This window comes from Cetorhinus maximus, chromosome X (genome assembly GCF_964194155.1).
Source record: "Cetorhinus maximus chromosome X, sCetMax3.hap1.1, whole genome shotgun sequence".
Lineage (NCBI taxonomy): Eukaryota > Metazoa > Chordata > Chondrichthyes > Lamniformes > Cetorhinidae > Cetorhinus > Cetorhinus maximus.
In genome coordinates this window covers 6,288,064-6,314,915 of record NC_135917.1, presented here as the reverse complement: position 1 = coordinate 6,314,915, position 26,852 = coordinate 6,288,064, and the positions used below count along the sequence as shown (strand labels likewise).

Sequence of the window (26,852 nt, the reverse complement as noted above, 5' to 3'; positions counted from 1 at the left end):
GTTCGGTGTGAGGGTCTCTGTGCATCGTTGGACACTCTCTACTCTGCTGCCATATTCCAGGAGTCAAAGGAGCAAGAGGCGATGGTATAAGTTTGCTTGATTTTCCTGTTGTTTAGATAGCTCCTCTGCAGTTTTTCCCAATTTCCCCTTCTCACTCAGGGCCATTTGCTCATTCATATCCTTTCTCCACACTCCCCGATCTTGATTATTTTGAGTTTGCTTTGTTCAGATGGTGCAGTTTCTGTGTGATGAGGAACAATGAGTGAGATTCTGAAGGATGCTGGTAGGAACAACTCTGATTGGGAATCATAATTCCAGTCATTGAGAATGATTGTTTCCCAGGAAGGTGCCAAGTTCCACCTATAGCCTTGCTGAGTTAGTTGGGGCAGCAGGCAGGGGGTCTACAAATGGTCTTTGAACTAAAAAGAGAAGTCAACAAGATTCTTGCCTCCTGCTGCAAAGAGTGCACGTGTGATTGAGGACAGGATCAGATGTACCTGTACTGCCCCCTGTGGTTGAATAGTTTGCCAACACTCACTGGCCATTCTCGTACATGGAGGATGGTCACTGGGGAAGGTACCAAAGGACAGCTGACAACTGTAGGACTGCACCTGAGTTGAGATGGGCATGAAATCTTCTTACAGACAAGAATGACCGAACTGTGAACTTCAATCATTTCCTAACATGTTTTCCACAAGGGCTAAATGTGTCTTTTAACAATTAAATTGCCAAAAATGTTGAGCAGCAAAACCTCTCCAATGTTTTGTGTTGCTGCGGTTTTGTGTGTAAGTTCACTTGCTTTAAATCATTGACTAAAACCTAAGCGGTTGTCGACACATAAGGTGTCAAATTGAAACTTTCCTCTGGCTTCTGCTGAGCTGGGCCCTGAATTGCTTAGGTAATGACAATTCTTAAATCCTTCTCATGTGAAGCATGATGGTTCAGAGGCTTGAATGTCAGCGTGGGGTGGGATAAAAGAATGACACTGACCCATGCAGCTGAGTTCCCTATCCTGGACATACTGCTCTGGGTGGACAGCAAAGAGGATAGGACGACTGGGCAACTTTTTCACATCTCCTTGCGTTTCAGAGACTTTGACAGAAGTCTGGAGCAGGCTGCCCACACTATAACCAAGGAAGGGCTTGGGGCTGGGAGAGAATTTGAAGGAGTGTATTTTAATTTGTTTCTCCTAATTTGTTTCTCCCTGACAATTTGCATCCCTCCTCTCCTGACTCTTCATGGGGTACAGTTGCATGAGTGCCTTCATGACAGGAGGCAAGGAAAAGCAAGGGGGCGGGGTGTGGTGGTGGGAAGGAAAGAAAAGGGGGACAAAGCAGAATGACTTTAAAATCAGCCTATATTAGCCCCTGATGGTGTTGCCAGAGAGTTGCAGGTGAAACATCAGGCCTGATTTTAACCCTGTGTAATTGGATGGGTTTTGCATGGGTTAAAATCAGGCCCTAAGTAAAGTCCATACTTTGGTGATTAAACTGTTGAAATTTTTCACTGCAGAATTACCTGGTGACATATGGCTATCTGGACAAACCAATTAAGATGTCAGATAAACCAGTGGAGCAGCGGAAGGAGTTCATCGAAGCACTCAGGTAATGGGTTGATTTTCAATCTGATCATTTTTCCAGCTTCCTCTTTCTAAGTGCTCTCCTGGTGGTTGTTTTCTATACAGATTCCCATATTTGGCTCCAAGTTCAGCTGGCTCTATAAACCTGATGGAAGCAAGCCAACTGTGTGTGGATCAAATTATACAAGAAAACCAAAAGCAATTATATAAATATTTAGAGGAGCTTTTTCTTTGTGCTCAGAGGTCCCAGATGCACCCACAGCAGGGCCAGACTGCCTGACCTGCAGAGAGAAGCCTCTTCAAGGAGTTAGCACTGTCTGGAATCTTCTGCTAATCTGACAGCAGCGGGTGTCAAATCGAAGCCCAAATCTGTCTTCACCTAAATCCAGACCCCCCCAACAAGTCACGAGCTAGCGATTAGGAACAGGAACCCTGGCATCTTTTTTCCATCCTAGACCAAGAACACTGGTCAATTGTAGGCTTTCCGATCGTAGGGAGCTTCACATTCCTGAGATGTAGAAGCCCCTGGCAGACAGCATGACAATACTGCCAATTTTGTCAGTGTTTTATAGCTACCAGAAATGACTGAGTTTTGTTGCTTATTGTTAATTCTTGATTACTGAGATTACTTTAGATTTTGGGCCATTCATTAAAACGAATGACCAGAGTTTTTTTTTTGTCATAGCTCTACTCAACAAAAACTGTGTGCCCTAAGTAATGCTTTAAATATCCATACTGCTTATCCAGTAGCATATTTTAATTTCAGGCCTTTTTGCCATACCAGAGTGCCATTGACTGCAGATGCATGGCTCTTGTGCTGCCAACGGAGCTCCTGAACATAAAGGACTCTGTCGAACAAACAGATCAATTTCTCGACAACTTGGCTGTTTGTGCGAAGTTGCTGGTGCGGACGGAATATCGCAGCCACCTACATAACAATGGTCACTTCGCTTAAGGCATATGTGACAGACTTTGGAGATGTGGTGGAGAGAAAATTATGGGGTGTGCCTGTGTGGTACTCCCAGCAGGCGCAAAACTGATGCAGAAAATGCACCTTTTTGTAAAGGCAAGTGGTGTTGCAATGTTAGAGGAGAACAAGGCAGGCGTTAGAAGATATCGGAGCTATATTCAAGACTCAGTGAGACTGCCATCTGCAGGTGACTCCTGGCTAGCCAGCATTGTGTCATTTTGTTACAGCAATCATGTTTTTGAACAGATTCCAAAGCACAATCAATTGCCTATTTTTAACAAAAATAAATCTTGCTTTATCATTTCATTTTATCTATGTATAATGCTCCTTGTGAGATCTCTGAGGTGATACCAGTTCCTGAATTCTTAAGGAGGAAATTCTCAATCGCGTTCTCACGAGGCTGCACAATAAGGCTGTTAACTCTTTAACTCTCGACTTCATTGTTGAAACTCCAGCTGTAACACATGCTAACAATTACTGGGCTTCAGACCTATAATATTTCTGCCTCCCCACTATTGACTAACTGTCAGATGCTTCGTTTGGCAATTACTGCAAAATATTGTTCACATTTCCAATAATGAACTGATCTGTTATGGCAAATTATATGGAGTTCCTGTTGTTTCAGGAGCATAACCATGAAAGGGCTGAACGAGGTTTTCAGCCAGTTTATTCAGCATGGAGGGATGAAGGGCTGGTTCCACTCATAGTCCTCACTACTCTATAGAATAACATGCATAAACTTGACATGGATAAAATGTATTTTTGCCAGTGGTGTGGTGATATGCAATAGCAAATTAGTAGCCTGTTTTACACCATGCTTGGATTTCCTTCCCCTTGACTTTAATAAATCGAACAGGGTGCAAATTGAGTTGCGAATTCACAATGGCTCATTTCCACACTGTTGGAAAACACTAATTTCACTCCCACTGTCTACAAAATATGCAAGTATTTGTGCATGTATGCAGATATGCAACCGTATATCTAAGAGCAGAAAAGTCAACCAGGCATCCTACTCCACATTGCTTTCTCATAAACCCTGCTGAAAGTGTGCCAGTGTGTATGGCAAGATCGGACTGGGTTTGAAAATGATGCCTCCTGCAGTTGAATAACCTGCTGGGAATCACTACTTTGGCTTACACATGATGAAAGCCTATCAGACAGGGGGTAAAGATGCCTGTAAGACAGCAGGAGCAGTGGAGGGGGAGTGGGGGAAATAAAAGGAAATCAGTTACTTAGCAAACTGAAATGAGCTTCATCCAATGTTCCAGTAGAGTTAAATAGAGATCAGGCAAAATGTACTGCTTTGGATTCTTTTTCCCCTATTTTCTGTCCTTTCTCTCTTTCTTCCTTACATTCTCCTGTGCCATCTTCACTCACATATTCCCTTTCTTTGTCTCCAGGTCCTTGCAGGTGATGTTCGGCCTCCCTGTCACTGGAGTTTTGGACAGAAACACACTGGAAATAATGAGGCTGCCCAGAAGAGTGAAGGATTCTGTTAATCACAGGATTCTAACGTTCTCCCTTTTAGGTAAATCTGCTCTTTTCCAGTGCTCTTATTGCTGTGATCCCAAAGCACATGTTTTTTTGTATTCATTCTCGGGATGTGGGCTTCGCTGGCTGGGCCAGCATTTATTGCCCATCCCTAATCGCCCTTGAGAAGGTGGTGATGAGCTGCCTTCTTGAACCGCTGCTGTCCATGTGGTGTAGGTACACCCACAGTGCTGTAAGGGAGGGAGTTCCAGGATTTTGACCCAGTGACAGTGAAGGAGCGGCGATATAATTCCATGTCAGGATGGTGAGTGACTTGGAGGGGAACTTCCAGGCGCTGGTGTTCCCATCTATCTGCTGCCCTTGTCCTTCTAGATGGTAGTGGTCGTGGGTTTGGAAGATGCTGTTGAAGGAGCCTTGGTGAATTGTTGTCCATATTCTAGTATTCACATGTAGATCTTTGGAAGTGCTCAGTTTCCCAACTGTCACTGCACTCCCAAAGTAATTCATTGCTTGAAATGCTTTGAGATTTTGAGATGTCGTGTTCTGATAATGTGAGATGTAAATGCAAATATTAGTCTGTCAGAAGTGAGGTGTTAATGAAGAAATTGGAGCCTCTTCCTGTCGTTTGCCTGACACATAAATCCTCACACGGTGCTGCAGAAACTGTTGACTATATCCCATTCAAAGGCAACATTTGAAATATGATTTTAAAATTTTGTAAATCTAAATCAGGCTCTTCTTGACTATTTTATCTTCAAGTTCATTTTTCTTGAATGAAATGTAAAACATATTTTTAATATTGACTCACAAAGAAGTTGAGAGATTCCTTGCTATTGTCTTACCAAATCTGGCCTCTTTTGTTTCTTTTAACATACAGCTTCCTTCAGAAGGGCCAGATTTGTCTATTGCCTGTGACTGCAACCATCCATTTTTGGGAGTTCTTCACAGCTGTCATGTCATTCTTTCAGCATGTCTCTGTCCCAGCCTTCAGCACACTATTTTAGCACTTCATTGCTGGTGTCTGTGTCCTTGTCTTGCTCTTGTATCCCTCAGTCCCTAGCTTTCAGACTCTCTCTCTCTCTTCCCTACCCTCCTTTACCTCTTGCACCAACTCCCTCCCACTCTTGTGCCTCTCTCTCTCTCTCTCTCTCTCCTTATCTGACTCTCTTTCTCTTTCTCAATGTATTGCTCACCCCCTTCTTCTCCTGGGGGTCATCACTCAGTCCCTCCTTCTGCACCACCTCACTTCCACTCTTAATGTTTCTATCACTTTCTCTTTTTCCTTTTCTCTCTCTCTTCTCCCTCTTGCATTCTTCATTTCTCAACCACTATCCCCTCTCTACCATTCTAAGTCGCAGTGCTTTTCAGTAGTGTGTGTTGTCTTGTGATTTGAAACTCTGTGACGCTGGCAGAGAAAACATTTAACTTATCAAATCTTAAAGTACACCCCAGACGTGACCTTGAGTGAGGTCAGGAAAGCCATACAAACTGTGCTCTAGTACTGGAGTGACGTCACTCCCCTCACTTTTCAAGCCATCAAGAGTGGACAAACTGACATTGCAACCCATTTTGCTCGTGGAAGCCATGATGGTAACACGTGATTCGATGGGCCAGGTGGGAGAATTGTGAGGACCCTGTGGCTAACAGATAGGAGTTAGACCTGCTTCATTATAGCTCTGAGAGGGTTGTGAATGGAGTAAACTGAATAATGGACCAAAACTTTGAAACTACCTTGACCTGCGTGGAGTCGTTTAGGCTGGGTTTGGATTTCTTGATCAAGGACTTTAGTTGAGAAAAGCACCAAAATCCAGACCGACCAGCATTGGTAATGGAAAGGGCCTTTTAAGTTGTGCAATACCACAGAATGAAAACCAGGTTAAATTTGTGGAGAGAGAGAGACACAGACAGAGTTAATGTTTCAGATCAGTGATCTTTTACCAGAACTGGAAAAAGTTAGAGATGTAACAGGTTTCAAACAAGTACAGAGGCAGGAAAAGTGTGAGAGGGAGGGATAGAACAAAAGGGAAGATCTGTGATAGGCTGGATGGCAGGAGAGATTAAATGACAAAAGGGATGATGGTGCCAGGCAAAAGGAGATGGTAATGGGACAAGTGAAATAATGAAAGATGGGTCTTGAGGAGATGCAAACCTGAAAACCTGACTCTGTTTTTCTTCATTTATATTCCCAGACCTGCTGAGTATTTTCAGCCTTTTCTGCTTTAATTTCAGTTTTCCAGCATCTGCAGCATTTTGTTTTTGTGCCAGTTATAAATTTGATAGGCAAGTTAGAAAGCTCAGTGGGAGGCCACTTGGAGATTGTTACAATTCACCTCAATTTGCACCCCCACCCCAGTTACTTGAGTGAAAGAAGAACTGGAAGATAGAGCTATCAATTTACGTTCAGTACAAATAGGAATCACTTATTGGAGATGAAAGTCAAAATTACCAATGCTGGAAATCAGAAATATACACCAAAAACGCTGGAAATATAAAGCAGCACCTGGGGGAATAAATGGCAGGTGTCAGTTTTATTCAGTCATTAAATTGGGATATAGTCGACAGTGAATGGAAAACATTTTCTGCAGCAGCATGTGAGGATATGTGGAACTTACAATCGACAGCTTATGTAAAATCTCAGCCAACTTACTTCAAACCGTACACTAGATCTGAACCCTACATGTATCTCATGTTCTTCTCCAGGTAGGACCCTCACACATTTCTTCACCCCTGAGGATAGGCGGGCCTACTTTGATGAAGATGAGACCTGGACAGAAGGAACAACACAAGGGACTAACCTGAGATTGGTTGCAGCCTATGAGATTGGACACGTCCTCGGACTTGGCCACTCCAAGGTCCACAGTGCCCTAATAGCATCGTTCTACTCTGGGTACAACCCAGCTTTCAGGCTACACTCAGATGACACAAAAAGAATACAAGCTCTATATGGTAAGTAACAGCCACTTGTCTCAATTGTATTTGTTTGATCCTCTTCCCCACCCCCCCAAAGCCCAGAGTTTCTGAGGCTAGCTGTAAAAGCTCCAGTTGAGATCAGTAATCTCAGCACAGTCCAATGCTTGAAGCTGGGTCCTTTCTGAGGCATTTTCTGCTTGAGGCATTCTCTATTAATGATGGGGGGTGAAATCAGTTGCTCTTGAAGATTGCCAGGAATGTATTGGAAATGTTGATTGTCTTGTTTTTTGGGAATTCCCCAGGTAAACAAGAATCTGACAACGAGCCCATCATCTTGGCGCTGCCACCACATCAATGCCACCAACCAGCGGAAACCAGATCACTGCATGGCAGATCTCAACGCCTTCATTCTCAGTAAGTCTTAGGCTTTAATGAGCAATGGGCAAAGGCACCTCTGTATAGAATAATAGTTGTACTATTACTATTAGTATAGTAATAGTAATTTATTATTACTTACCTTACCCAAGACTCTCAGAGCGGATACAGTGTCAGCCAATGTTCAATGGGTGCCTTTCTCACCTCTGAGTTGGAAGGTTATGGCTTCATAGTCTCACTCCAGAGACTTGAGCACATAATCCAGGCTGACAATCCCAGTGCAGTACTGAGGAAATGCTGCACTGCCACAGGCACTGTCTTTTGGATGAGATGTTAAACTGAATTTGTCTGTGGGATCATGCTGTGGATGAGATGTTAAACTGAAGTTGTCTGTGGGATCATGCTGTGGACAAGTTGGCTGCCTCTTGTCCTATATTGCAGCAGTGACTGCATTTCAAAAGTACTTAATTGGCTGTAAACACTTTGGCCTGTCCTGAGTTTGAGAAAGGTGCTATAGAAATGCAAGTTTTTTCTTTTTCAACACAATTGGTCTCAGAGTACTGTGGGAATGGAATGAGGGAATGAGAGTTTGCGCAATCTGTTTTGTCCAGGGCACGATCATGGCACAAGAGCCCTGGAGCACGAACATTTCATGCCACAGAGTGGAAAGCACCAACTTCATATACTGCATGTCCAGGGGTTGGCCGTGATCTGAATGAACACAGGATACTGTATATTTGTGAATCATCCTCATTGTGGTGTTTTCCCTTTAGGCTCAAGCCAGTAGGGCTATGCCTTCAAAGGCCATTATACTTGGATTGTTAGTGACAACCATGGCGCTAGATATCCCATAAGAATCAACCAACAGTAGAAGGAATTACCTGGAAACCTGGATGCTGCCATTCGCTCACAGTTCATTGGGAGAATATTCTTCTTTAAAGGTAAGACAGCTGAATGACTTCACTGATGGGAGAGAGGGAGACAGCTGCCCATTTTGCTTGGCCTCTCAGGTTGTAAATACTCACCATAGAGCTCTTCCTGCACCATCACTGATGGATACTCACTCATACATAAGAAATTGAAGCTCAGGGCTGCAGTACCTGTAAGTGCATTGTCACGGTGCTGTTGAGATTAGGGAGTTTGACAGGTGTTGTAGCATTGCCAGTAGCTATTAGTGCTGCAACTGTTTGTAAAGTGCAGGTTAAAATAAACTGAGGTCACTTAGCAGCTTTTACTGTTGATTTCAAAAGTAATCATTTTAACAGCTGAGCAGATAAATTACCAGCAATATGTTTTTTTTCTGTTCATTCTCCTCCTCTCCTGAAGACGCTAACACCCTGTTGGGATGAGCAGCCACCAACATTTCTCCCTGTGATAATTATTAACAACCTAGTCAGGGCAATGTGTGTTGGCAGGCAATTCGAGCAAGTGGGCAGAGTGAAAATCACAACCAAGCCCAAATACTGTCCTTCCACAGGCACAGTCCCTGCAGGGGAAACCTGATAGCCACCAGAAGCTGGGAACTTGGCTGATTTACCCCTCCCTGTGCCATCCTGTCAGGGCTCCTACAACAATTGGCGTTTTTTTTTAATTCATTCATGGCATGTGGGTGTCACTGACTAAAACAGCATTTATTGCCATAAGACCATAAGACATAGGAGCAGAAATTAGGCCATTCGGCCCATCGAGTCTGCTCCGCCATTCAGTCATGGCTGATAAGTTTCTCAACCTCATTCTCCCGCCTTCTCCCCGTAACCTTTGATCCCCTTACCAATCAAGAACCTATCTATCTCGGTCTTAAATACACTCAATGACCTGGCCTCCACAGCCTTCTGTGGCAATGAATTCCATAGATTCACCACTCTCTGGCTAAAGAAGTTTCTCCTCATCTCTGTTCTAAAAGGTCTTCCCTTTACTATGAGGCTGTGCCCTCGGGTCTTAGTCTCTCCTACTAATGGAAACATCTTCCCACGTCCACTCTATCCAGGCCTTTCAGTATTCTGTAAGTTTCAATCAGATCCCCCCTCATCCTTCTTAACTCCATTGAGTATAGACCCAGAGTCCTCAAACGTTCCCCATATGTTAAGCCTTTCATTCCTGGGATTATTCTCGTGAACCTCCTCTGGACCCTCTCCAGGGCCAGCACATCCTTCCTGAGATACGGGGCCCAAAATTGCTCACAATATTCTAAATGTGGTCTGATCAGAGCCTTATAAAGCCTCAGCAGCACATCCCTGCTTTTATATTCTAGTCCTCTTGAAATAAATGCCAACATTGCATTTGCCTTCCTAACTACCGACTCAACCTGCAAGTTAACCTTAAGAGAATCCTGGACTTGCTTACACCTCAAAACTAGTATACATTAAAGCACCCAGACTAGCTGGCTTTAATCCAATTAAGACACACCACAGACTAACCCTCTATTTAAGAAAAAAATTCCAATAATATTATATACATTAATAACTTCATGACAGAATGATACAAGTCATTGCTTCATAATCGTGCTCCGTGAGTTGTCGCTTATTGTCCCAGAGCTGTTCCAAAAATAGAGTCTGCCAGTTTCAGCTTCCAGAGCTGTCTTAAGCAGCTGGTCTGCCGACTCTGGATGTTCCCACAGTTGTGTGACCCCGTGCATCTGACTCTTTGATCCTTCTGATGCACCAATCTGCAGCTCTAGGGAGTTCTCCCTGCAGTGTGACACTCTGATCTGCCTTTTGCCTGACCACCCTGTACCTGAGTAACAAAACACCACGAGCAGGAGAGGCATTCTCGTAATTGTGAGAGTAAAGCTTGCCCTCACTTAAGCACAGAGTTGTGATCTATTTGCGTAACTTCCTTTGAGTTCAGTAATGCATTTTGGAAGGAAAAATGAGGAGAGGCAATATGAGCTAAATGGTGAAGTTTCAAAGGTATGCAGCAAGAAAGAGACCTGAGAGTCCATGCACAGGTATCTTTGAAGGTGGAAGGACAAGTTGATGAGGCTGTTAAGAAAAACATACAGGATCCTTGGCTTTATAAATAGAGGCATAGAGTACAAAAGCAAATAAGTTATGCTAAGCATTTATAAAACACTGGTTAGGCCTCAGCAAGGACGTCAAGATCTTGGAGAGGGTGCAGAGGAGATTTACCAGAATGGTTCCAGGGACAAGGGACTTCAGTTATTGTGGAGAGACTGGAGAAGCTGAGATTGTTCTCCATAGGGCAGAGAAGGTTAAGAGGAGGCTTAATTGAGGCATTCAGAGTCATGAGGGGTTTTAATAGAGTAAATAAGGAGAAACTGTTTCCAATGACAGGAAGGTCAGTAACCAGAGGGACACAGGTTGAAGATAATTGGCAGAAGAACTATAGAGGCTATTTAGAGAATTTCTTTTTACACAGTGAATAGTTGTGATCTGGAACCCACTGCCTGAAAGGGCAGTGGAAGCAGATTCAATAATAACATTCAAAAGGGAATCTGATAAATACTTAAAGGGGACATTTGTTTTGTTGTAGGACGATGGTTACTGGCGGTGGGAGGCAAACCACTGGAACAACCTCAGCAGTTCTCCAAAGAACATCGGCAACCTGTTCACCATCAAACCTCGATGCTGCAATCACTTGGAAAAATGGTGAGATTTACTTGTTCATGGGGGATAAATACTGACGTGTCAACAGTCAGTTACTCACAGAACCAGGATACCCAAAGAGCAAGTCCAAGATTTGAATGCAGTGTTTGTAACAGGGTGACCTGTACACATTGATTGGTTCAATGTTGAATATCAGTCAGTCATCTGGGGGGAATCACAAAGGGGCCACTGATGGATATAATTTTATACATGGATACCTTTTGCTGGATTCGTACATTGGATAGTTTTTACCATGAAGAAGACCACAACTGAGAACGTCTCGACACGTTTGATCTCTGAATCTTAACAAGCAAAAAAAGGAGACAACTTTGATTACGTATTCCTAGGATGGATTCAGTGCCAATACTCCAGAGGGAAGAGGCCCAGTCAACAGGCTTCAACAAAGGCAAGGAATTTGTTTCTCCTCGATATGTAAAGTCATCATTTTGTTGGACCATTAAAAAAGGAAAGCTGGTAAGTGGTAAAGAGAGTGATTTTGTGACAGCCTCCAACTAGGTGTCACTGATGTGTATTTGTGATAGGCCTCACACAGTCTCAAACCCAGCTCAGTGCTGAGCTCACCTTCTGGTAACATTAGCCTCCCTTCACACTTGCTTATTTTACACCCTGTGGTATAAACACATTCTTGATAGACAGCACTGCTGCCTTATCACTAGAGTTTTTCTGTTCTTTAATGCTATTGGTTCCCAACCCCCATCATTTACGGTCATATCACAAGTGTCAGCCTGCGATAGGTTGGCATTACTCTTACTTCGGAATCAAGGGTTGTGGATTTAAGCCCCACTCTAGCACATTTTCTAGGCTGACATTTCAGTGCTGTAAAGTGAGCATTGCACTGTCAGTGTTGCTGTCTTTCAGATGAGATGTAAAACTAAATCTGTGTGAGCTCAAGCGGATGAAAAGGATCCCATGGCACTATTTGAAAAAGAACAGGGATTTATCCCAGTGTTCTGGCTAATATTCCTCCCTTAACCACCACCATTAAAACAGGGTATCTGACCATTTATCTCATTGCTGCTTGTGGGATCTTGCTGTGCACAAATTTGATGCTACGGTTGCCAAAATAACAGCACTTCTGAAGTAATAATTTGGCTATAAAGAGGGTCAGGATGTCCTGAAGATGTGATGCCACACCATGTCAATGCAAGTTCTTTCATTCTATTAAAGGAAAGGTTTCTCATCATTGATTGTGGATTTCGATCCTGGGGTTTAACTACATGCTCTCGAACTGAATTCTATCTGTGTCACTATCTTCATAAGAAAGATGCTTTGTCTTCAAATAATGATATTAAAGTAGTCTTTAAATTTTGCTGTCTGCCTCTTAAGTTTCATTGGTCAGGTTTTTCCCCCCCAGAAAATTTGCCATTAATTTCATGGCCACAAGTTTTGAATGTATAAAAAAAGAGTGGGTAGAGAAAATATAAAGATGTCACGCACCAAGAGATTCACCCAGAGAGAGAGAGTACTTCCCCAGTCATCTAGTGAGAACATGTCCCTCTTCACCCAGAGAAAGAGAGAGAGAAAACAAATTGCTGTTCACTGAGAGAGAAAACAGATCCCCATTCAGCGAGAGAGAGAAAACAGATCCCAATTAACAGAGGGAGAGAGAAAACAGATTGCCATTCACCAGGAGAGAGAAAACGGATCCCCATTCAGAGAGAGAGAAAATAGGCCCCATTCAGGGAAAGAGAGAGAGAGAAAACAGATTGCCATTCACCAAGAGAGAGAAAACAGATCCCTATTCAGAGAGAAAGGAAACAGATCCCCATTCACAGAGAGAGAAAAAAGCAGAACCCTATTCACCGGGAGAGAGCAAACAGATCCACATTCTCAGAGGAGGGCGAAAACAGATCCCCATTCAACGAGAGAGGGGCAACAGATCCACGTTCACAGAGAGAAACCAGATCCCTATTCACCTAGGGAGAGAATACAGGTCCCCATTCACCAAGAGGGAGAAAACAGACCCCCTTTCACCAAGAGAAGTAGAAAACAGATCCCCATTCACCCAGAGAGAAAGAAAACAGATCCCTATTCAACAAGAGAAAAAAACAGATCCCCATTCACCCAGAGAGAAAGAAAACAGATCCCTATTCAACAAGAGAAAAAAACAGACCCCCATTCACAGAGAGAGAATAGATTCCCATTCACTGGGAGAGAAACAAACATCCCTATTCACCCAGAAAGAGAAAACAGATCAACATTCACACAGCGATGAACAGATCCCCATTCACCAAGAGAGAAAACAGATCCCCATTCACCCAGTGAGAGCAAACAGATTCTCATTCACCCAGAGAGATAGAAAACATTCCTATTCACGAGGAGAGGGAAAAGAACAGGCCCCCATTCACAGAGAAAGAGGAGAGAGAGAGGGAAACAATAGAACTCCATTCACCAGGAGAGAGAAAACAGATCCACATTCAGTGAGAGAGAAAAACAGATCCCCATTCACGAGAGTGAGAGAGAAAACAGATCCCCGTTAACCCAGAGGGAGAAAACAGATCCACATTCGCCCAGGGAGAGAAAACAGATCCCCATTTACCCAGAGACAAAACATCCTCATTAACCTAGAAAGAGAACTGATCCCCATTCACCCAGAGAGAGAGGTAGAGAGACAGAACAGATCCCTGTTTAGCCAGCGAGAAAACACCCCCATTTACCTAGAGAGAAAACAGATCCCATTCACCCAGAGGGAGAAAACAGATCCCCATTCACCCAGAGAGAAACAACAGATCCCCATTCGCCCAGAGAGAAACAACAGATCCCCATTCACCCAGGGGGAGAAGACAGATCCCCATTCACCCAGAGGGAGAAAACAGATCCCCATTCACCCAGAGAGAGAGGTAGAGAGACAAAACAGGTCCCTGTTTAGCCAGCGAGAAAACACCCCCATTTACCTAGAGAGAAAACAGATCCCATTCAAGCAGAGAGAGAAAACAGATCCCCATTTACCCCGAGAGAGAAAACAGATCCCCATTCACCCAGAGAGAAACAACAGATCCCCATTACCCAGAGAGAGAAAACAGATCCCCATTCACCCAGAGGGAGAAAACAGATCCCCATTCACCCAGAGAGAAACAACAGATCCCCATTCACCCAGAGAGAGAAAACAGATCCCCATTCACCCAGGGGGAGAAGACAGATCCCCATTCACCCAGAGAGAAACCACAGATCCCCATTCACCCAGAGAGAAAACAGATCCCCATTCACCCAGAGGGAGAAAACAGATCCCCATTTACCCAGTGAGAGAGAAAACAGATCCAACTTCACCCAAAGAGAAAACAGATCCCCATTTACCCAGTGAAAGAAAACAGATCCCAATTCACCCAGAGAGAAATTAGGTTCACATTCACCAAGGAAGATAGAAAATAGATCCCCATTCACAGAGAAAGAGAAAACAGATCCTCGTTCGCCAAGAGAGATTGCAAACAGATCCCCATTGTCCCAGAGAGAAAACAGATCCCCATTCACCGAGGGAGAGAAATGGAGACAAGGAGAGGGCAAAACCCTTTCCCGTTCACCCAGAGTGTGAAAAAAATACATCCTCATTCACAGAGAGAGAGAAAGAGAGGGAGGGGGAAAGAGATTGAGAGAGATAAAGTTATAAGAGAGAGAGGGAAAACCCCTTCCCATTCACCCAGAGGGTGAGAGTGAGGGAGAGACCAAGAGAGAGTGAGACACACTTCCACATTCAGGCAGAGTGAGAGAGAGAGGGAGAGAGACACTTCTGCATTTGTGCAAAGAGAGAGAAAACACTTCCTCAGTCACCCAGAGAGAGAAAACACTTCTTCAGTCACTCAAAGAGTGAGAGAGAGGAAAAGAGAGAGTTCACAGTGAGAGAGAGTGAGAGACACTTCCCCATTCACCCAGAGAGAGGGAGACAGAGACAGAGGGAGTGAGAGACAGATAGAGAGGGAGAGAAAACACTTCCCCGTTCATCCAGGAGAAACTCAATGGGGAAATGTCACTTATTTCTTTATGAATATGTTTCCTTGAATCGACCATGGTTGAATTTCAATGATTCATGTACTTGGATGGAAAAGAAACTTTTTTTTCCCCTTGCTCCCTGGTTGGTGCTGATCTAACTAGGGAAGGTTCTTCTCTAACAGTTGTTCCTATTCTTGTCCCCACCTGAAATCCACATGTGAGCACTATCCAGCACATCTCAGTCAGTAGAAAACCAGTGCAGGAATCCAGCCCAGTGTCACTGAGTCCAATTATCAGGTTCCTGCCTCTGGCCTACCTGATATCAGCTCAGTTCATGCAGAACTGGAAATGTTGACATTGTCTTTTTGTCTTACTGTAGGACGATGGTTACTGGCAGTGGGAGGCAAACCACTGGAACAACCTCAACAGTTCTCCAAAGAATATCGGCAACCTGTTCACCATCAAACCTCGATGCTGCAATCACTTGGAAAAATGGTGAGATTTACTTGTTCATTGAGGATAAACACTGACATGTCAACAGTCAGTTACTCACAGAACCAGGATACCCAAAGAGCAAGTCCAAGATTTGAATGCAGTGTTTGTAACAGGGTGACCTGTACACATTGATTGGTTCAATGTTGAATATCAGTCAGTCATCTGGGGGGAATCACAAAGGGGCCACTGATGGATATAATTTTATACATGGATACCTTTTGCTGGATTCGTACATTGGATAGTTTTTACCATGAAGAAGACCACAACTGAGAACGTCTCGACACGTTTGATCTCTGAATCTTAACAAGCAAAAACAGGAGACAACTTTGATTACGTATTCCTAGGATGGATTCAGTGCCAATACTCCAGAGGGAAGAGGCCCAGTCAACAGGCTTCAACATTTAGGTAGGACTGGAATCTTTTTTTTTATAACAAAAGCAGGCCAGTGTGTAGAAGTCTGATATTGTGAGAGTCTCTAACTGGATGTCACTAGTATGTATTTGGGACAGGCCTTACCCTGGAACTTAACCCCAGCCAAGTGCTGAGATTAAACTGAATCACCCAAGGCTCCAGGGGATTTCATTCAGTCACTTTCAAATTCATGTAATTTATTAGTAATTGTAAGGTTTTATTCATATTAGTAAACTTTACCAGCAGTAGTGAAGCTTATTAGGTGTGGTAGGGTAAATTATAGACTAAATTAGAAAATAAATTAATTAACACACAATGAAGATGACAGGGCAGTGGATGTGTTGTGACTGCAGAATTTGGGAGTTCCTGGACACCAATCTAATCCAGGGCAAAAACATCTGCTGTAAGTGTCTGTGGCTTGAGGAGCTTTGGCTCAAATCATTGAGTTGGAGGCTGAGCTGCGGACACTGTGACACATCGGGGAGGGAGAATGTTACCTGGACACATTGTTCCTGGAGGCAGTCACACCTTAGAATAGGGCTTTCTGTTTTGGTCAGTGATCAGGGACAGGAGGGTGTGACTGCGAGTGAGGCAGGTACGGGGACCCAGAAGGTAGAAGTGGAGCAGCCTCAGCCTATGCCACTGTCCAAAAACATCAAGGTTCTTGCAGCCCGTATGGATGTAAGTGAAAACTGCAAGATGGATGAACAAACTGATCATGGCACCATGATACAGGAAACCATTCAAGCAGGGGGAGCTAACAGGAATGTAGTGGCAGTAGAAGACAGTATAGTCAGAGGGAGAAAATGAGATTAAAGTCACCCATGATTATTGCGGTACTTTTCTTACACACCCCATTTATTTCTTCCTGGATACCCTGTCCTACCATGTAACTACTGTGAGGGAGCTTATAAACTACTCCCACAAGTGACCTCTTACCTTTACTATTATTATCTCTACCCAAACTGATTCTACATTGAGCCAAGGCCATCTCTCACTACTGTACTAATGTTATCCTTAATTAACAGAGCTATATGATGTAGCGGGTAACATATTAGCATGGATAGAGGATTAGTTAGCTAACAGGAAGCAGAAAGTAGGGGTAAGTAAGTCTTTTTCAGGTTAGCAAGCTGTAATTAATGGAGTGCCACAGGGATCAGTGCTGGGGCCTCAACTATTTACAACCTATATCAATGAGTTGGGTGAAGGAACTGAATTGTATGGTAGCTAAATTTGCCAGTGACACCAAAATAGATAGGAAAGTAAGTTGTCAAGAGGAGATAGAGTCTGCAAAAGGATATAGACAGGTTAAGTGAGTGGGCAAAAAACTTGGCAGATATAGAAATAATGTAACAAAATGTGAACTTGTCCACTTTGGCAGGAAGAATAGAAAAGCAGTATACAATTTAAATGGAGAGAAATTGCAGAACTTGGTGGTCCATTCACCATCCTGACTTGGAAATATATCGCCGTTCCTTCACTGTCGCTGGGTCAAAATCCTGGAACTCCCTCCCTAACAGCACTGTGGGTGTACCTACACCACATGGACTGCAGCGGTTCAAGAAGGCAGCTCATCACCACCTTCTCAAGGGCAATTAGGGATGGGCAATAAATGCTGGCCCAGCCAGGGAATCCCACATCCCGTGAATGAATAAAAAAGAGGGATATGGGTGTCCTGGTACATGAATCACAAAAAGTTAGTATGCAGTTAATATACAGAAAGTGATTAGGAAGGCAAATGGAATGTTGGCACTTATTGCAAGGGGAATGGAATATAAAAATAGTGATGTTTTACTGCAGCTGTACAGGGCCTTGGTGAGACCACATCTGGAGTATATACTGCGTACAGTTTTGGTCTCCTTATTTGAAAAAGGATATAATTACATTGGAAGCAGTTCAGAGAAAGTTCACTCGGCTCATTCCTGGGATGAAGGTTTATCTTACGGGGAAAGGTTGAACAGGTTGGGCCTATACCTATTGGAGTTTAGAACATTGAGAGGTGATCTTATTGAAACATATAAGAGCCTGAGGGGACTTGATAGGGTGGATACTAAGAGGATGTTTCCATTTTTGGGAGAGATTAGAACTACAGGAACACAGTTTAAGAAAAAGAGGCCTACCTTTTAAGACAGAAATGAGGAGAAATTTTTTCTCTCAAGGGGTCATTAGTATGTGGAATTCCCTTCCCCGGAAAGCAGTAGAGGCTGGGTCACTGAATTTATTCAAGGCTCAGTTAGACAGATTTTTGATAGAGAATGGAGTCAAGGGTTATGGGGGGGCAGGCAGCAAAGTAGAGTTGAGATCACAACCAGATCAGCCATGATCTTATTGAATGGCGGAGCAGGCTCAAAGGGCTGAATGGCCTACTCCCGCTCCTGAGTCCTGTGTCCCTACAAGGAACACAGTCTCCAACATACGCAATAATTCTTAGTCCTTCCTTCTGGGGAATATGTTACGTTCATTCATTTCAAACTTAACTACAAATCATGTAAAAGTGAGGAGGAGAGATGGGTCAGTGCCTGGTCTTGGCATGATCGACTAATACACAACACGAGACAATGTGGGAAATACACACTTTCTTACAAAGAACAAAAGGCTGATTTGGAGAACTCAGTCGTCCTTGGACACAGGACAAATTTGAAATTTGGAGAGGAACAATGTTGGCTTTATTTGGATGGGGAAGCCGGGTGGGGGGGCACACAGGGGAAGAGGGAGAGCAGCTTCCAAAAGGCCTGCAACATTCCTTAATCTGATCTGGTCACTGCAGCTGGGAGCCCTGACTGGAAATCAATTGGACATGCTATTTTCTCATTCAGGCCTCAAGGCTCCTGGCAAGAATTGTTAACTGTATTTTTCGGAAGGTGTCTAGTTCTAAACACCAGCTGAGGATCCTATGCCAGATTGCTCTTCAGTGACCCCTGGTGGAAAGCTGCTATATGTAAAGACACAATTCAGCTTGATTGGGACAACTTGCATAGTTGAACAGCCTTTGGACTATTGACATTTACGTTTGAAAGGTGACAATTAGTGCGTGCTCATAAGGATGTTAGTGTCCATGGAACTGTATTCTGGCAAAACTCAGGAGACAAAAGTGACAGTGGGGCAGAAGTGAGGAAAATCTTGGGAAGCAGAGATTGAATTTTTTGTTTCAAATGGCTCAGTGATTCAGTTTGGTTATGAGATTTCACAGTAACAAATGTTAAAGTTTCACAATGACTGTATTTTCCAAAATGTGCATTGTATTAGGAATGGATTTCTAATTTGCAAAGCTGTCACTTTTTCTTGCAGGATACAGAGCGATGTACTGGTGCAGAAAGACCACATTCATGCCTGGAGGACTGGAGATAGAGGGACACACAAGACACTCGAGCTGGGTAACATCGAAGCACTGCTGGGCCTGAATGAGGTAAGGTGATCAAACAGAGGTCCACGTGATGGTGAACAATATGGAAAAGGCAAATCCAGACGAGTTTAAATTAAATTGTGAGTGTAAGCCAAGGAGGTTCACAGGTTTAAACCAATAAAAGGGAAATTTAGGACTGATATCAGGAAGATTTTCTTCACAGAGAATGATCAACACTTGGACTGAACTCCCAAATTGAATGGTGGATGCAAGAACCCAGGAATCATTTCAGAAACAATTAGATACTGCAGTGGGGGGGTGTCGACACTATCTGGCTGGGTGGACTAAGATGGGGCAATTAACCTTTCTCATCTGTTGTTATCTTGTGAATTCAAATTGCTTCTGTGAGGCGTGTGATCCACATTGTACCCTCTGAGTGAGTGGTTCACAAGTTTAATGGCAATTCATTGCAGTGAGGCCAGACCGATATTTATTGCCCATCCCTGGGAAGGTGGCTTTGGGCCTACTTGAACTGCTGCAGACATGGTGTTGACTGTGCTCCCACGGTGGTGTTAGGTGATTAAATAGATATGCAAAGTTGATTCTGACTAACTGCATAACAGTACAAGCGATTGCTTCATAATTGTGCTCCATGACAGAGTGTTGTTCCAAAGCTGCCCAGCGAGACTGCCAGTAAGCACACACAGTTGCGTGACAATGCTCCATCTCACTCCAGCTTCATTGATCAATCTGATAATCTGCTGCACCAATCTGCAACTCTAGAGAGCTCTCTGCACGGTGTGTGGCACCCTGATCTGCCATTTGCCTGACATCCTGAGTAACAATGAACCACAACAGGCATTATAGTAACTGTGAAGGGAAAGCTGGCCCTCACAGAAGCAGGGTGTCCTGGTCTGTTTGCAGAGTTTTGATTGAATTCAGGATGAAATGGAAGGCGGGATTCCATGTGGAGAAATTCTAACTCGGGAAGACATTGGAGTCAGTGTGGAATTGGAGAGTTCATTTGTGTCTGAGAGTTTAGATAATAGGACCATGGAAGAGGGAACTGATCAGGGCTTAAATAAAAGCTAATTTGAAATTTTAGAGATAAAATAAATGCCAACAGCCAGTTGTTTCAAGGGCTTTAAACAAAAATTATAAAGCTTCCATAGAAATTAATTTGGAAAAACTGTCACCTTCAAAAGTGTCCATTTCCGTAGATTGAAAAAGAAACATTTTTTCCCCCTGCTCCTCTGCTAAAGGTGATCTAACTAGGGCAGGTTCTTCCCTCACAGCTGTTCCTGTTCATGTCCTCATCTGAAGTCCACACATGAGCACTTTCCAACATGTCTCACTGAGTAGGAACCCAGTGCAGGAATCCAGCCCAGTGACTCTTCCATCTCTTCAGGTACCATGCCCTAAGAAGGCGTTTGTAACCATGGACCTCCATGTTAATCTTGCTCTAGAGACGTGGATAATCTTCATTGGTGATACACTCATCCAGTTGGTGAGGCTCTTTAGAAAGATCGTCTTTGTCTACCCTGATCTCTTTTGCCATCGATCTTTCCCATCAGCATCAGACTTTCTGAATCATGATTTCTTATTGCGTGACCAAGGAATTCCAACTGTCTCTTCCTGATCTTGGTCAGCACAGTTCTTTCGGTCTCAGATTTTACGAGCACCTCTTCATTGGTAGTGTGACTTGTCCAAGATATCTTCATTATTCGCCTCAAACACCACGACTCTTCAGCCTCAATTCTTCTCTGCATTGTTTCATTGATCGCCCAACACTCATTTCCGTATGTCAAAATTGGTGCGATGGAACATACCAGGATTCTCAGCTTTGGTTTCATGGCTTATTTTGAGTTCATCACAATCTTGTTATTCAGTCCAGTTATCAGGTTCCTGCCTCTGGCCTGCCTGATATCGGCTCAGTCCATGCAGAACTGGAAATGTTGACATTGTCTTTTTGTCTTACTGTAGGACGATGGTTACTGGCAGTGGGAGGCAAACCACTGGAACAACCTCAGCAGTTCTCCAAAGAACATCGGCAACCTGTTCACCATCAAACCTCGATGCTGCAATCACTTGGAAAAGTGTGAGATGTACTTGTGGAAAAAGGTCACTGACCTGAAACATGAACTTTATTTCTATCTCTCCACAGATGCTGCCTGACTCGTGCAATGCTTCTAGCAAATTCTCTTTTTATGACGCAAGATTTACTTGTTCATGGGGGATAAATACTGACGTGTCAACAATCAGTTACTCACAGAACCAGGATACCCAAAGAGCAAGTCCAAGATTTGGATGCAGTGTTTGTAACAGGGCGACCTGTACACATTGATTGGTTCAATGTTGAATATCAGTCAGTCATCTGGGGGGAATCACAAAGGGGCCACTGATGGATATAATTTCATACATGGATACCTTTTGCTGGATTCGTACATTGGATAGTTTTTACCATGAAGAAGACCACAACTGAGAACGTCTCGACACGTTTGATCTCTGAATCTTAACAAGCAAAAACAGGAGACAACTTTGATTACGTATTCCTAGGATGGATTCAGTGCTAGTACTCCAGAGGGAAGAGGCCCAGTCAACAGGCTTCAACAAAGACAAGGAATTTGTTTCCCCTCGATATGTAAAGTCATCTTTTAATCTTAAAAGTGAAAGGTGGTAAGTGATAAGAAAAGTGATTTTGTGGGGGTACTTAACTGGATGACACTGATGTGTACTCATGACAGGCCTCAAAGCCAACCCAGTGCTAAGACTCAATTAGCTCACCCACAGGTAACATATCAGTCTCCCTTCACACTTGCTTATTTTACATGCAATGATATCAACATATCTTTGATAGACAATGCTTATCTGATTAGCACAAGTCATTTTTAACATATGATTTTGTGTGGTTGGGGTGTTCTTTGGATTGACCGGGGTTCCACGATCTCTCACATAATCGATGGTTGTAAACAAAAAGAAGCATTTTCCTATCCAGAGATCAGCCTTGCTCCCCTGTTGGTGCTGATCTAACTAGGGAAGGTTCTTCTCTCACAGTTGTTCCTATTCTTGTCAACACCTGAAATCCACATGTGAGCACTATTCAGCGCATCTCAGTCAGTAGGAAACCAGTGCAGAAATCCAGCCCAGTGTCACTGAGTCCAATTATCAGGTTCCTGCCTCTGGCCTGCCTGATATCGGCTCAGTCCATGCAGAACTGGAAATGTTGACATTGTCTTTTTGTCTTACTGTAGGACGATGGTTACTGGCAGTGGGAGGCAAACCACTGGAACAACCTCAACAGTTCTCCAAAGAATATTGGCAACCTGTTCACCATCAAACCTCGATGCTGCAATCACTTGGAAAAATGGTGAGATTTACTTGTGGAAAAAGGTCACTGACCTGAAACATGAACTTTATTTCTATCTCTCCACAGATGCGGCCTGGCTTGTGCAATGCTTCTAGCAAATTCTCTTTTTATGACGCAAGATTTAATTGTTCATGGGAGATAAATACTGACGTGTCAACAATCAGTTACTCACAGAACCAGGATACCCAAAGAGCAAGTCCAAGATTTGAATGCAGTGTTTGTAACAGGGCGACCTGTACACATTGATTGGTTCAATGTTGAATATCAGTCAGTCATCTGGGGGGAATCACAAAGGGGCCACTGATGGATATAATTTTATACATGGATACCTTTTGCTGGATTCGTACATTGGATAGTTTTTACCATGAAGAAGACCACAACTGAGAACGTCTCGACATGTTTGATCTCTGAATCTTAACAAGCAAAAACAGGAGACAACTTTGATTACGTATTCCTAGGATGGATTCAGTGCTAGTACTCCAGAGGGAAGAGGCCCAGTCAACAGGCTTCAACAAAGACAAGGAATTTGTTTCCCCTCGATATGTAAAGTCATCTTTTAATCTTAAAAGTGAAAGGTGGTAAGTGATAAGAAAAGTGATTTTGTGGGGGTACTTAACTGGATGACACTGATGTGTACTCATGACAGGCCTCAAAGCCAACCCAGTGCTAACACTCAATTAGCTCACCCACAGGTAACATATCAGTCTCCCTTCACACTTGCTTATTTTACATGCAATGATATCAACATATCTTTGATAGACAATGCTTATCTGATTAGCACAAGTCATTTTTAACATATGATTTTGTGTGGTTGGGGTGTTCTTTGGATTGACCGGGGTTCCACGATCCCTCACATAATCGATGGTTGTAAACAAAAAGAAGCATTTTCCTATCCAGAGATCAGCCTTGCTCCCCTGTTGGTGCTGATCTAACTAGGTAAGGTTCTTCTCTAACAGTTGTTCCTATTCTTGTCAACACCTGAAATCCACATGTGAGCACTATCCAGCACATCTCAGTCAGTAGGAAACCAGTGCAGAAATCCAGCCCAGTGTCACTGAGTCCAATTATCAGGTTCCTGCCTCTGGCCTGCCTGATATCGGCTCAGTCCACGCAGAACTGAAAATATTGACATTGTCTTTTTGTCTTACTGTAGGACGATGGTTACTGGCAGTGGGAGGCAAACCACTGGAACAACCTCAACAGTTCTCCAAAGAATATTGGCAACCTGTTCACCATCAAACCTCGATGCTGCAATCACTTGGAAAAATGGTGAGATGTACTTGTGGAAAAAGGTCACTGACCTGAAACATGAACTTTATTTCTATCTCTCCACAGATGCTGCCTGACTCGTGCAATGCTTCTAGCAAATTCTCTTTTTATGACGCAAGATTTACTTGTTCATGGGGGATAAATACTGACGTGTCAACAATCAGTCACTCACAGAACCAGGATACCCAAAGAGCAAGTCCAAGATTTGGAGGCAGTGTTTGTAACAGGGTGACCTGTACACATTGATTGGTTCAATGTTGAATATCAGTCAGTCATCTGGGGGGAATCACAAAGGGGCCACTGATGGATATAATTTTATACATGGATACCTTTTGCTGGATTCGTACATTGGATAGTTTTTACCATGAAGAAGACCACAACTGAGAACGTCTCGACACGTTTGATCTCTGAATCTTAACAAGCAAAAACAGGAGACAACTTTGATTACGTATTCCTAGGATGGATTCAGTGCCAATACTCCAGAGGGAAGAGGTCCAGTCAACAGGCTTCAACATTTAGGTAGGACTGGAATCTTTTTCAAAAATGAAAGCATGCCAGTGTGCAGAAGTCTGATATTGTGAGAATCTCTAACTGGATGTAACTAATGTATATTTGGGACTGGCCTTACCCTGGACCTTAACCCCAGTTTAGTGTACTATGATGAGATTAAACTGACTTATTCCTAGGTAACATCATTTTCCTTTTGCACTTGCTTACTTTACACCCTCTGATATAAACAGATCCTAGATAGATAGCACTGCTGTCTGATCATCAGATGTCAGTTTTCATATGTGGCTAGTAAGGGCACTGGCATTGAGTGTTTCCCTGATCAATACCACATGTGCTATCCTGGAGGTTTATGGGCACATGAAATCAGCCAGTGAAATAAAGAACTAGGATGGCATTTGCCACACGGACTTTAATCTCATTAATCTATGAATTATGCATTAAAAAGAATGCTTGAGAAACACAAGTTAATGTTTGTTGAAGAGTGGTCAGTTTGGTCCATTGCTCCTAGAATAATTTTCAATGCAGGCATTTCATTGTGTGTTTGTAGGGGAAGGACCAGGCAGTTTAAACACTGTGATTGAGGGTGCCTGTCCCTCCCTCGCTTCCACTCAACTTGAGACATCATAACCTCTGCCTCACTATGAGAAACAGAACTTCAAATCTGCTCATACATAACACAAATGAAAGAAAACAGGAAAGGAAATGTCCAACTCTTTAAAATGTGATTGAATATCAATGGCCACTTGTTATCTGTAATGGGAAACCAAGGAAAGTTGGGTGATTGACAGTAGCAACCTTGTGCATTGCCTCGCTTATCCAGCACTGTCTTACACAAAAGCAAAATTTTGTGGATGCTGGAAATAACAGCAGGTCTGGCAGCCTCTGTGGAGAGAGAAACAGAGTTAATGTTTCAGGTCGATGACCTTTCATCAGGACTGGGAAAAGTTCGAGTTGTAACAGGTTTTAAGCAAATACAGAGGCAGGGAAAGGTGGGAGGGAAGAGTGAAAGGGAAGGTCTGTGATAGGATAGAAGACAGGAGAGATTAAATGACAGAAGGAATGATGGTGCAAGGCAAAAGGGCATAGTAATGGAAATTTCCTTAATTTGATAAAATGCTACAACACCTCCAAAAGTACTTCATTGGCTGTGAAGCAGTTTGGGGCATCTGCAGGTTATGAAAGGTGCTATATAAATGTAAGTTCATTCTTTCTGGCGATATAAAGCAGCAGCTTTTCATTTCATTAACGCTGTTGGTTTTTCCCCTCCCCTATCACTTACAGTTGTATCACATGCGTCAGCCTTGGTTAGGTAGTTATCACTCTTGCTTCTGTGTGAGGGATCATGGATTCAAGCCCAAAACCTGCACTTGAGCACATATTCTAGGTTCATGCTTTCGTGCGGTACTGAGGGAATGCTGCATGGTCAGAGCTGCCACTTTCAAATGAGATGTTAAATCGAGCTCCCCATGGCACTATTTGAAGAAGAGAGTTTTCTCAGTGTCCTGGCCAACTTTCCTCCCTTAATTACCACCACCAAGGCAGATTGTCTGCCAAATTATCTAATTTCATTTTGCGGGATCTTGCTGTGCACAACTTTGGTAATCACCACAGAACAGGAAATATTGACATTGTCTTTTTGTCTTACTGTAGGACGATGGTTACTGGCAGTGGGAGGCAAACCACTGAAACAACCTCAGCAGTTCTCCAAAGAACATCGGCAACCTGTTCACTATCAAACCTCGATGCTGCAATCACTTGGAAAAATGGTGAGACTTACTTGTGGAAAAAAGTCACTGACCTGAAACATGAACTTTATTTCTATCTATCCACAGATGCTACCTGACCTGTGGACTGTTTCTAGCAAATTCTCTTTTTATGAAGCAAGATTTACTTGTTCATGGGAGATAAATACTGACGTGTCAACAATCAGTTACTCACAGAACCAGGATACCCAAAGAGCAAGTCCAAGATTTGGAGGCAGTGTTTGTAACAGGGCGACCTGTACACATTGATTGGTTCAATGTTGAATATCAGTCAGTCATCTGGGGGGAATCACAAAGGGGCCACTGATGGATATAATTTTATACATGGATGCCTTTTGCTGGATTCGTACATTGGATAGTTTTTACCATGAAGAAGACCACAACTGAGAACGCCTCGACACGTTTGATCTCTGAATCTTAACAAGCAAAAACAGGAGACAACTTTGATTACATATTCCTAGGATGGATTCAGTGCCAATACTCCAGAGGGAAGAGGCCCAGTCAACAGGCTTCAACTAAGACAAGAAATTTGTTTCTCCTCGATATGTAAAGTCATCATTTTGTTGGAGCATTAAAAAAGGAAAGCTGGTAAGTGGTAAGAAGAGTGATTTTGTGACAGCCTCTAACTCAGTGTCACTGATGTGTATTTGTGACAGGCCTCACACAGTCTCAAACCCAGCTCAATTTACCGTGCTGAGACTTGGCTAGCTCATCCTCGGGTAATATCATGCCTTTTCTTCATGTTGTGTTTTTAAAGTAGTCTTTGAATTCTGCTTTCTGCCATTTAAGTTTCATTAGTCAAATGCTTCATCAGGAACT

At 43.2% G+C, this 26,852-nt stretch overlaps 1 protein-coding gene across 3 annotated transcripts in view; it reads left to right on the top strand.

The window, feature by feature from the left end:
- The first annotated feature begins 1,518 nt into the window (after positions 1-1,518).
- LOC144672622 (matrix metalloproteinase-19-like) overlaps positions 1,519-26,852 on the top strand; it is a 41,070-nt gene continuing 15,736 nt past the window's right edge. Inside the window, exons 1-10 of one of the 3 annotated variants that reach the window (XM_078534449.1) lie at positions 1,519-1,604; positions 3,950-4,077; positions 6,741-6,986; positions 7,253-7,364; positions 8,099-8,266; positions 10,818-11,404; positions 21,108-21,800; positions 22,376-23,069; positions 23,645-24,279; positions 25,921-26,621. In XM_078534449.1, the coding sequence (XP_078390575.1) occupies positions 1,555-1,604; positions 3,950-4,077; positions 6,741-6,986; positions 7,253-7,364; positions 8,099-8,150 (588 nt within the window). In that variant the 5' untranslated portion in view covers positions 1,519-1,554 and the 3' untranslated portion in view covers positions 8,151-8,266; positions 10,818-11,404; positions 21,108-21,800; ... (1 more) ...; positions 23,645-24,279; positions 25,921-26,621. Of the gene's footprint in view, positions 1,605-3,949; positions 4,078-6,740; positions 6,987-7,252; positions 7,365-8,098; positions 8,267-10,817; positions 11,405-15,416; positions 15,776-19,069; positions 19,188-21,107; positions 21,801-22,375; positions 23,070-23,644; positions 24,280-25,920; positions 26,622-26,852 lie in introns of those variants that run through there. The other 2 variants (XR_013574125.1, XR_013574124.1) reach the window with 2 other exon arrangements.